The 12,557-nt window shown below is 41.2% G+C and overlaps 1 protein-coding gene across 4 annotated transcripts in view; it reads right to left on the reverse strand.

Moving 5' to 3' along the window:
- MRTFB (myocardin related transcription factor B) overlaps nucleotides 1-12,557 on the reverse strand; it is a 201,696-nt gene that overhangs the window by 73,545 nt on the left and 115,594 nt on the right. The window contains exon 1 of one of the 4 annotated variants that reach the window (XM_082857708.1): nucleotides 2,459-5,395. The exons of the other annotated variants lie outside the window; for them this stretch is intronic. Within the exon in view, the coding sequence (XP_082713834.1) occupies nucleotides 2,459-2,579 (121 nt within the window). The 5' untranslated portion in view covers nucleotides 2,580-5,395. Of the gene's footprint in view, nucleotides 1-2,458; nucleotides 5,396-12,557 lie in introns of those variants that run through there. 4 annotated transcript variants of the gene reach the window in all.

A 12,557-nucleotide genomic window follows, 5' to 3' on the forward strand; every position in this document is an offset into this window, starting at 1 on the left:
TCAATAAGCTTTCACAGATTAATAAAACTGACATATGACCCAGGACCTAGCAGCAAAAGAAGCTCAGCAGTGGCCTGTCCCAAGAGTCTGATAAGGTCACCGCTGGTGCTCATCTGCAGGCAGTGACTGTGACACACTGAATTCCAGGAGTTCAACCCTGGAAAGGAACGTAGTCATTTTCAGAGGACACCAAGGAAAAAAAGTAGCTTTCTGCAAAATTTCTCCTATTTTTTCTGTTCTAATTAAACTCAGGTCTAATCCTCTTTCGGTGTCACTACCTTTGAGGTACAGATCACCTTTGATATCTCTCTTTTTTTTTTCCCCCTCAGCCCTATCGCTAGCAAAAAATAAGTAGAAATACAGTCTGTTGAGATAGAAAGCGAAGCCTAGTTCAGTGCAACTGTGGTGAGGTAGATGAATTTTATCATCCAGTCATTTCTGTGGAGTGTTTAAAAATATGAAAGTTCTGTCCCTGTACACCTCTTTATACTGATGAATTTACATGACAGTAAGATATGTAAGTACTTCTCTACTTTGCCAATATACACAAGATTTTAAAAATTAAATTTTAAATAGAAAGGAAAAGTAACAAAGGGTTAAAAAAATTAGAAGAGGGATGGCAAACTGGCATGAAACTGGGTATCTCATAAAGACACTATGAAGTAGGTACTGTTTATCTTCATTGTACAAAGGAGGAAATTAAGGCTCAGAGCAGTGAACTTGTCTAGGGTCACAGAGCTAGAAAATGGGATTTGATCCCAAGTATATCTCACTTCAGAGTCCATGCTCTTGCTTTGTGACATTATACTACAGCACATGTATAAATTCAAAGCATGGTCACAACTGTTAGGGAAAGAATCGATACATTATGTAATCATCTCAAGGCAGTTTTGCTGTTCCTGTTGATAATTCTCCTACCCTGCTTTTATATTTTTAATTCTTGCTCTCTACACTCCTTATCATACTGTTGTTGTAACATCTTTTTATTTCTCCAACTGCATTTTCCTCCACTTTTCCCGGTTTTTCAAGTAGCGTAAAAATTGTTAAAAATTTATGATGTTAATAGGAGCTTAACACTAGAACTTGACTTAAATGATACATAGATAATCCCCTTTTTAAGTTACTGATTTAAAAAAATTAAGTTCTCCTCAGTGAGTCTCTAGAACGTGCCCTAGAAGCTCTACCGGTGTTGATTTTACGGGAGTCTACAAGAAGACCTGCAGCGCACAAGCGGGGGCAACCCCGCTGTCTGGTTCCTGGCAGCAGCTATTGATACTTCATTGTGTGTCCTTTGTTTCCATCTACATGTTTGTTTCAACCAGTACCCAAAAGAAGTTCAACTCCAATAAGAAAACAACTATCGTTCCTTCTTCTTATTGTTTAAATATGCAACAATCCGTCACCACATTCTCCTTTTCTAAATGTATGAAAAAGAAAAGAAGGAATATCATTTTGGAAGAAGCTCAGACTGCTGCTTGGGCAGACAACTATATTTACTGTCTGGGTCTCCAGAAGACGAGGAAGAGCCGGTGGAGAGGTGAGGGGGCAGCTGATGGTTATTGTGGGGAGTTTTCCTCCCAAAGAACACTAGAAAATCAAATTTCAAATTAAACAAGCATCGAGAGGGGTGACTTTCATATCTCAAATTCAGAAAAAACTTGTTCTCTGAAGATTCTGAATTTCTTACTCCATGGTCCCTGGTCTCCAGCTGCTGTAGTAAAGCACACTGGGCACTGGTCTTGCCACACTTCAGTGTACCAGGACACAGGACAGCAGTGCCCAGAACTTTGGACATTTTTCTTAAATCAGTCAGGGAGGTACCTGCGTGGTGGCCACTAACAATCACTGACAGCATTCTTAAGCTTACTCTTTGCTTTGTTAAAAAACGACAAAACTACGCAATGTGCCTAAAAAACAAAACAAAATGATGGTGCAATGTGCATTATAACCAATTAAACCAATCATTTAAGGATACAATTAAGAAAGAGCTAGCTACCTTCCTGCTTTTAAACAATAAAAACCATAAACATGTTAATTGGAAAAAGAAATCATTTCCCTGGAACTACGTGTTCCTCAATGTAAAAGAAGCAGGGTTCTGCATAACACTGAAAAGGAAATGGCCTCTCCTAAAGTGAGGTGGGGGGAAGCAAAAAAATTAGAGGACATGAGAAAATCGACAGAACGAACCTGGCAGGATTTCACCGAAATGAGGACTGGCTTCGTAAGTCCCCTTACTCTATCAGTTACTGCCACCTCCCTGGAGTCCTATCAGTGAATGAATCTTCAGAAAGGGCTACCAAGAACAGCATTAAGCTTTCATTTCAAAGAACTTAGAGCGTGTAAGGTACGTGAGTGGAGAGAGAGCAGACACACGGCATGGGAAGCAGACACACACGCTCAGCCTGGTTGATGAGAGTATGAATTTGGCAGTTCTGCCCCTGTCCACAGACAGACTGACCTTCCTTGAGACTTTTCTGGTTGCTCCCTTCAAGGCATTCCTTTTCTTTTAGTGGCTCGAAATCGCCAGCAGCTAAAATCTCCGGGAAGCCCTGTTGCTGCTTCTTGGAGCTATCGATCATGGTGAGAGGCTTCTGGAGACAGGCAGCATCAAGCAAGAGAAAAACTCAGTCTGCCAAACAGCAGAGGCCAGCGCTCGGAATCCTCTGGTCCCGGGGTCCTGGGTGGCTCCTCACAATACCCCGATCACTGGGCAATTATGTCTTCAAGCAGCTGAAGGAGCCGTTACCCTTTAGTTGCCAGCTGGACCTGCAAATCGACTCCTGCTGCTGGAAGCCCGAAACTCTCTCCCACGTTGGGAGGCAGAGGCACGGAAGCACGATGATGCTGAAATCCCACCCCTTTTCCCAGCCAGCCCAGCTTCCCCCGCACTGGGGACTTCAATCTGCAGTTTGATGGTCCGCGTCATCTGACAAACACTGACTCAAGCAGTTAAAAATAAATCCTCTAGTTGTTAAAAGACAAGACTTTGCTGATACCTAAGAAGACAAATTGCTGCCTGTGGTCTCTCTCCGGCTCTCTATAAACACAGCCACAGGCTGTGGAAATACTTTCTATCAGCCAGCCAAGCACATCCATTACTCATTAAGTTCTCCAGCTAAACAAACGGCGGTCTAAAGCACCCGAAGGAAGAGGGTCTTATCTCAGCAGAGGCACCACACTGAATAAACATGTTACTAGCATATCTGGATAAAAACAGAAGCATGTCACCACCACACTGCTTTCGTGGTGTGCTTTTTGCCGTTGCCGGCTCTCCCAGCCACAGCCGGTTCTCTCTGTCACAGGGAATGACCGTAACTGCAGCTCTCTGCCTTCGCCAATGCAGACCCGGGCGGCAGTTTTCCTTTGTGCCACTAGTCGGCCGAGAGAGTTAACATCGCCATGATTGTGCTAAGGAAGAAAATCTCCTCCCCTGTATTAAAGGCAGACACTGAGAGCTTCTAGTTCATAACAGGTTCCACCAGCAAGCAGCCAAGTTTAATTTCACGTGAGCTATCAACGGGCACCGTTTCCCCAGGTCACCTGGCTGCCCATTAGGCACAGGGACGCTGCCTGAAGGAAATGTGCAGGTAAGGCAACTCCAGGCAAAGTGGAAATGCCTGCTTTCCTACACACCAAACATCTATCTGTCTACCGCTGTAGCCAAAAGAATCTGATTTTCATGGTTTGAAGTATGCTCCTTTGCAAAGAGGTCCCATAAAACCCATCAGAGGTTGTAAGCGCAGGAGACTGAATCCTCCCTCCGTGAGAGATCTGCTTTTGCTTTGTTCACTTTTTAAATAATCAACATCTAACAGAGTGCCTGGAATATTAGGGAGTTCTCAACAAATACTTGTTGCATGACTAAGTGAATGAATGAAAGCAGAAGATAATACTCAGAGCTCTTCTTTTGATAATACTCAGAGTTCTAAAGAAGTCCTAGGTCAGTGACCAAGAGTCACTAATTTTTAGATGAACAGCTATGTGTTCTTTAAAGGAAGCACATTTTCTGTTTAAAAGAAAATATACGCATACACTTTGAGTGTGCATGTGACATGATCCTTTTGTGGGATAAAGAAAGGCTTACATTTTTACAGCCAGAAAAATCAATATTCTCTTCAACATATAACAGAGATGGGGACTAGATGAAGATTCTTTCCTTTGTCCCTGCTTCCAAGGCTGGTGTGCACTAAATCTGTGCTGTTCTAGAAAGATAGTTATCTATCCTTCTCCAGCATCTCTCAAGAATGGGATTACACAACACATGACATGCTTCTTGTCAACTGAAATTCCTTCTGAGGCAATTTAAGTCCATCGTTAGTAGTCTAAACCCCTGCAGGAACAAACTGCGACGACCTTAACACACTTCTCAAAAAACGCCCTCAAATGCTCTGCTACTACTTCTGATCCTAAGGCCTCCATTCTTCTAAATTAACTGTTCCTACACCTTTAAAGGAGTAAGAAAAAACCCCATCATTTTCTGTGGACATTCTTTGGGTCGGTGTGCCGAAAGTTTTACCAAGTTTATCTCATTTAACCCCTAATAGCCCTTTGTGATCACTATGATTATTTGTACATTCTAGACATTTTACAGACCAAGACCAAAGTTACAGAGCTTGTAAGCAGCAGATCTGGAATTCAAACAACATCTTAGTTCTCCAAAGCCCACATCTTTTTTCTATGGCATTGCAACGCCTGCTGTCTTCTAAAACATGCTCCATTTCCACGCTTTAGTTTGATCTTGGGACAGGTTTAAGAGCAGAGACCATGACTTTCATTGCCTTCACGTAATTCTACTCCTGGTGAGGGAGAAGGAAGGCAACATAATCATACTAGAGTGCTTTTATGAAAGCAATTTAACTTTTCCTGAAATAATAACAATAGCAGCCAACTTTGTTTAGTGCTCTAAACAAAGCTGTAGTGCACAACACCGTCTAAGTGCTCTTCATATATTATCTCATTTATTCTGTTGACAGACCTGTGAGTTCAGTGTTGTTATCCTAATTTACAGATGAGAAAACTGAGGCACAGGAAAATCAAATATTTTGTCAGAGATCACATGTCTCATAAGTGGTGGCCAGGATTCCAGACAGGCAGCTTGGTTCCAGAGCCTACATTTTTAATTGCTTTGCAAAAAGAACAACAAAAACAATAAACCCCAACATTCTCCTTTTCAGGATGTTGTTTATAAAATTGTACCCAATTTTTTGGCCACAAGTTTAGAAACCTAAGTAAATCCAGAGCTACACCATCCATTTAAAAATTCTTTATTGGCCATGTGTATGTGTGTTTAGTATGTTAAAAAGTAATACAATTCTCTTTTAAGGATCCTCTGTAGTCTTATTATTTGTGTTTCTAACAAATATAAAAGAAGTCAATAAGGAAACATTTTCTGGCTGTAGATTTGTATGAAAAGTCTTGCCTTTGTAGTTTTGAAAGGGAATAATAATTTCTCTAGTGGTGAATATGCCTAAAAGAACATTTATTTTGCTATTTTAAAAATTCTGAAATAATTTCAAATTCAAAAAGCCTTTTTCCCCCGAACCATCTGCGAGAAGGCTCTGACACGACACCTCTTTACCCTAAGTGCTCTGGTTTATAGTTCCTACAAACAAGGCTATTCTCCCACATAACCGCAATATGACCATCAATACCATGAAATTAACACTGATATATCATTGCCACCTAATCCACAGACTCCATTCAAGTTCTACCAGTTGTCCCGACAACATCCTTTATAGCAGAAGGACCCAAACCAGAATCACATATGGCACTGAGTTTTCAAGTCTCTTTAGTTTTCTTCCATCTTGAACAGTTAGTTCCTCAGTCTTTCTTGATATTTCTTTCCTTGACTTTTGAAGATTACAGGCTGGTTACTCGGTAGAATTACTCTCAGTTTGAGTTCGTTTGATGTGTCTTCATGATTACATACCAGTCGTGGCAGGAATATTTTTGGCAGGAATCCCACAGAAGCAATGTAATGTGTTCTTTGCATCCCATCAGGTAGTGCACAAATTCAATTTGTCTCATAGCTGATGATGTTTATTTCAATTTATTAAAATGGTATTGGCCAGGTTTCTTCACTACAAAGTTAATTTTTCTCTTTGTAATTAATTATTTCATGGGGTTGAGCTATTTATTACTAGAATGACTCCAAATGATGATTTTGAAAATTCTATCATTCCTTCTACATTTATTAGTGGCACATCCTACTGTAAGAAAAAAATTCTCTTTATTCAGTTGATGTTATCTATTTATATCAGCATGGACTCACGACTCCTACTTCTTTCAGTGGGTTATAACATGTTCCTATCATTATTTATTTTGATGCTCAAAAGTAATTCAAGTAATTCCAGGTCTGGCCAGTGGGAATCCCTTTGAGCCGGCTCCAGCGTCTTACTGTTCTGAGCACTTTGAGCACTTTCTCACTTTTCGGCATAAGACGTTCCAGGCTCACCTTTTACTTTTCCTGCTCTGTTGAGAAACCAAGCTAGGTGTGCTCAATGCTATTTGGGTGTCACTGTTCCCAGGCCTTTTCTGTAGTCAGAGGTAGGAAATATGTGTGAGTTTATGTCTCTGTGTGTGTAAACACAAACATATTTATGTCTCTATTAACAGATGTAAATACAGACCTATATTTAAGTATGTACATCTGTATTTATGTATATTGAAAACCATGAGTTCACCCCAATGCCTCCAGTTCCAGTCCAACCCCACAGGGTCATTCTCAGTTTCTTTCTTTTCTGTATTTGTAAACTCCTCCTCCTATAGTGAGAATCTTGTCCCATGGTCTCTGCCACCACACTCATGGATACCCCGTCCACCCCATTACTGTCACTGCTGTGGCCAAACCCAAGGCAGATGTCTGCTCACCCACTGGCTCTGAAGCGTGGCACTGGACCGCTGCCCCCACTCCCACGGGGCAGCTGCCTTGCTCAGCCCCACATAATGTCTCTTGGATTGAATTAGGGCTGGAGGGAGGAAGGAGACCTGCCTTCTCTCCTGGTAGGAGAAGCCCACGGTTATCATGTGAACTGCTTTCCGGTAGGTCTGCCCTTGTTCCTTATGTGCCACATCATCTTCAGTGGCACTTGGCTCTATTGTCACGAGTGGCATTTAACGTCAAATGATAGGTGATTAAATTCACTTTGGCTCTGATAAATATGCTTCCACAGTGTTTGTGTCCACACTCCAAAGAGCTGTTTTAGTATGAAAGAGAGTACCATAAATCAAGTCAATTTTCCCACTACCCCAAGCATAGATATTTAATAAGCGTGAGAAAAACTGTATGGCTTGGAGACTAGGAACAATCCAAGAAAGGCCTCAGGGAATCAGAACAGAAACAAACATGGCTCAAGGGAACTACACAAAAACCTGGCAGAGTCAATATACGTCTACAAAACTGCTGACAAGAAAGACTATCATTGTGATGGGGCTGTGCTTCAATAAGGAAAAACCTGAGGATGTTACCAACTGGGCAATGTTCCGCCAACGTAAAAATATTCAAAACTAATGAATAAAATAAAAGTAATAAATAAAATAATCAGTCACAGAATGCAAAGAGACTGCTAAATACTAAGTACTGTCTGTACTTCTGCAGCATTCTGGACCTTGGGATCGAGGAAGATGCCCTTTTCTTTTTGCCTTCCACCTCTGGTGCTTTGGAACAGGTCCTCAGGTGAACATTCACTGAAGAAGATGCCGGCACTTTGGGGCTTCCTTCACACAGTCTGAGCGCAGTATTACAACATTTATGGAGTCATAGTCAGTCAGATTGGACGCATTTAGGGAGAAAAATTTCAGTCCAGGTTACACCTAAATTTTTTTCCTAAGGGTGTCATATTTTCAGTAAAATACATATTTGATCCTTAATTTTCTCCTTTTTAACATTACAAATGCCACTATAAAATATATCTTTAGACAATTACTAAATGGTATGGTAAATTCCAATAATTTCATAATTATTAAGCCCAGTTTGATAATATTGATAATTTAAAATATTTTTTGTAAACAAGGACAAGTACAGAGTGCTATCTGTGAAATCAGACAGCATATCTTAAAAGTCCTTCATTTTTACCACTGTTTAAATACATGGATATTGAATAGTACTGCAGATATGAAGAGATTATGGAAACGACTGTTTCATGAGGAGGGATACATTTTTCTAACACTTCTAAGATAAGATTTTGAAAGAATATCAGTGATTTGAGCAACTAAGTATTGTAGCATAACCGAACACTACAACAGGGCCAAACAGCCTGAGAGTTGCGTTTGTGATCTGTGCTTATCATAATCTTTCATCCTAGAATGCAGAGGCACTTCCCTCCTGTGTTTGCCTTATCCTCTCTGAAGATGTGAACGGCAACCCTGGCAAGGTTTTTCAGGACTGAATTTGGACCATTAACACTTGGCTGATTAACCTCTGCTTACACTGAGGGGAGAGAGCTTCCTCTGGGGCGGGGCATGCAGTGGGTGAGGCAGAGGACATGTTTCCTAGCTCTTCCTCAGGCGGGTCCTCACGTGACAACGGCACCACTCAATCGCAGCATTCTGACGGCATCTCAGTTACTGGTGTCCTTTGTCTTCTCCCCCCAACCCCAGATCTTTAGTACGGATAATCAAGAGACAAGAGGATACACTTTATCAGCTTTGAGAAAGTCATCCAAATCCTTTCTCTACTTCTAAGCCTGAGAGTTACTTATAAATGTATAAACACAGACAACTGGCTGGAAGATTTACAACCAAGAGCCTTCCTTAGATTATATTTCTTCAAAGCAGACTTCCTTGAATTCTGAGTTATGGACTCTAAGGGAGAATGAAATGACTACAGCTTTGAGGGTTTAGCATAGATGGGAGGAGTGACACGTTAAGAGGATGGAGTCCTAGCGAAGACTGGAAGGCACATCACCCAGTTACGACCAGCCTGATGCTGAGGTCAGCACCTGTAACAAGGAGACTGACTACCATAGTGTTTCTCGACCTGTTTTACATCACAGCTCCTGACCCTTTTTAATATAATTTTTAAAATCACTTTCCATGAAATTTTAGCATCACAGATTTACTGTATGTATTTATGTACTCTATGTATATCTGTACATTATACATTAAAAAGACTTCTTTGCCTATACCCCAAGGGCCAATTTTCATTCCTGTTGAGAATGCTTAATTTACAAGAGGGAAACCCAGTATTTCCTATTTTGTTGAGGAAAAAAATAATAAGACAATAAGAAAGAACTGTATGTAGGAAACCCTCAATGAGAAAAGAACAAATGTTCACCGTCTGTGATCATGGTTTAGATCACAAGCAAATTTAGCAGGATCTTGAGGATCTTTCTGACCCTCAGCAGCTCTGAGGGAAACACGTATCGATATTTGTTTTGTTAAAAGAGAAAGTGCAGCTCAGCTACGAAATGATGCGTTTTCAAGTCGCTCTGCTGGTGAACACATATCCTTAATCCTGGTTTTCTCACTCCAACATTCTTTTCACCAAAAGCAAAAGCCTGTGGGTTTTTTTTTTCCTGTTTACTAAACTGACATGTGATTTTCAGAGGCATGTATTTAAGAAAAATTGGTAATTTAATTTCAGCGGGATTTAAGATCACAGATGGATTTTATGAAGGTTAGAGCCAGGATGGTTTTGCGGAAGGAATACAACTTCAGGGTTAAACATAATTCGGTTGTGAGAGCTATGAGGTCTTGGAAAAGTGGCAACATCTTTGTGTCATGGCTGCCTCATCTACAGCAGTGCATTAACGATAACAACAGCAGTAGCTGTTTTCTGTGATTACAAAAATCAGGAAAAAATGCATATAAAATTCCTAGAACAGGCAAAACTGGCACTCCCCAAACGGTGGAGTCTGTCGGGGCTCATTTCTGGAATGATCTCCTTTGTCTGTCTCCCCCATGGCTGCTTGTCTGCTAGGCTTGCGGTTTCTCCGGCAAGACATATACACACAGACATAAGTGCAGACCACCACACTAACTACCACACCACACGCATTCTGTTTTCCAACCCCACCCTCTGAGGCTGCAGCAGGGTGCAGATAAAGTTCATCATTTTTTGGTTTGGCACTTAACACCTTCTGGTGTCTTTCTACTACTTGAGATTTCATGTATTAGATTAAATCTGAAATTTTTATACTTGCAGAGAACCCTGCTGATACTTTTTCACTTAACTGGAATAATGAAATGGAAAAACCGCCCCAGGTGACTAATCACAGCCAAGTAGTCAGCCATGGGCTCTGAGAACTGGGTAGAACAAACCCGAGGACATACTTTCAGGAATCCAAGGATGGCTTCTTAGATGAGTTCTTTGTGGAAAATTTAAAAATTTCGTGTTTTCATTTTGTTAACCTTGAAAAAAGAATCAAGTGTTGCCATATAAGAATGCAAAGTAAAGAGAGCTGGACCTCGTGGTGATGACATACTCAGGCCTAGAGAAGGCAAAGTGATAGCAGCCTGCAGCGGTCTTAACAGAGAAGCGGGTGGGAGAAGTGAGGCACCGTGGCAGGGGGCAGCACAGGCTTGAGCCTAGGTGACAGCAGTGAGCACCTGGTCAGGTGTCCAGCAGTCACATTTATGCAGAAATGCAGGTGTCACAGGAAATTAACACCGATTTGAATTTCATTAGCTTTGTAGATTTCTGTAAATAACATACAAAAGTGTTCTTGTTTTGTAGTTGTGTAAGTGCTACTAAGCACAAGGAGTTTATACTTCTTTTACAGTTGTACCTAATTCCACAACATTACACTAATAAAGATTAAGTCATCTCCTAACTGTTCTTAAAGGGTCAGTACATTTCTTAAGTTTGTGAACCACTGCTGTACAGTATAACTCAAATGGGGAGAGGGGACCCATTTACTCTGCTGCTCACCTTCCACAACATTTTCCTGAGGTGAGAATTAAGCATTTGCCTTCGTTTATCTAATCCGACTGGGGATCCTATTTTGCCATCTTGGGAGTCATGACAAAAGGTGGAGATAACACCAAGCGTGGCTTGAGAAATTAAGGAGGCAAGAGGACTATGCAATTTCAATATAAAATCATGTCATGCCCTCACCCCTGCTCCAAAATGTTTCGTTTATCTCTTATTGACTCTACTTTGAATTACCTGAGCCACTGTTCCATAGCATCTCCATTTTCCTCAAGGCAACGCTACATAACCACCCTTTTACCTTTCTCAGCAAGTAACTTGGGATCCTAAGATTTATGAATATTGAGGTCTTCAGACATAAACTCCACTCCACCTTCCAACTCCCATCCCACCTACTGTCTTTGAGGAAAAAGCAATCTTTTTTCTTGCAGAGGGGAATCCAAACAGGACTGTAGTTCCCTCCCACCTACTTACAAAATTGTGATCAATGAATGAACCTTCTCCGCGAGGATCCTTTGTGCCCGCTGAGATTGCGCTGGCATCAACTGTCAACCCTAAACACCCACCACTGCACACAGAAACACACGTGCCCTACTTTGCATTCACGAGCTTCTTGCTTTCTAAACGGCAATTCCTAAATGAGTTTTCCTTCTGCAGTTAAAATACCCTTGATGTTAAGATTACATGCTCTACTCAGGACGAAATCATCTCTAATTTTGTAAGTTAGGCTTTGCTGGAAAAACAAAGATGTTTGTTTGTTTGTTTGTTTTAAAGGGAAGCAATGGGCTTAGCCTAGACCTCAGGTAGGTCCATAAAACCAACGCTGTCTCACTCGTCCTCACAGTCTCAGTGCCTGGGACACCGCCTGCACAAGTAATGGTGCCTGGGTAAATAACAGAATGTCACTCAACCGACCCACATTCATCCAGGCCTCTCCCTACCAGTGTAACTCCGCCCACATTTCGTATCTTGGCATTCCAAGCCACTGATGCTTTGTCTCCCACCTTCCTGAGGAGCCTTATTAGCCTCCGACATGTTGCCTATGCTTCAGCTAAATCAAGCTTCTTTTACCTCCTGATACACTCTGAGTTTTCCTTATCTCTGCTCAAGTTTTTTCTTCTGCCTGAAATTCTCTATTTCTGCCCATGGAAACTGTACCCAAGCAAGAACTAGCTCCAGTATCAATCTCTTTCAGAAGCTTTTCAGGATGTCTCTCAACACCCCCGAAGAGTCAGATCTGAACACTCATGATACCTGTCATGGGAGGACTCAGCCTTCTGTGAATAATAATGAAGATGATGACGACGCTGGTACTAACGTTTATATGTCACTTACTGTGTACTGAAGTGCTTTATTTGTACATGATGCTAAGCACTTCACATACACCCACTCAGTTCACTATTCTCAATAACTCTATCTACTACTCTCTCCTTTTTATACTGGGGTACTGAGCGGTTAAGTAACTTTCCAGCTACACAGCTTTTAAGGAGTAGAAGATGGATTTGTAACCTAGGCAGTATGGATACAGACTACTAGCTTTTCTCAGTGGGTTCTGTGAGAGAATTAGGCCCTAATATCCAAAGGTATCCACTGTATAAAATGAATTAACTTCTCTCCTATGTGTCTAGAATGGTACTAGTTATGTCATCCTCGGGATAATTAAGAAAACAGTCACTCTAATCACATG

Source organism: Leucopleurus acutus, assembly GCF_964270905.1.
Source record: "Leucopleurus acutus genome assembly, chromosome: 16".
Classification (NCBI taxonomy): domain Eukaryota; kingdom Metazoa; phylum Chordata; class Mammalia; order Artiodactyla; family Delphinidae; genus Leucopleurus; species Leucopleurus acutus.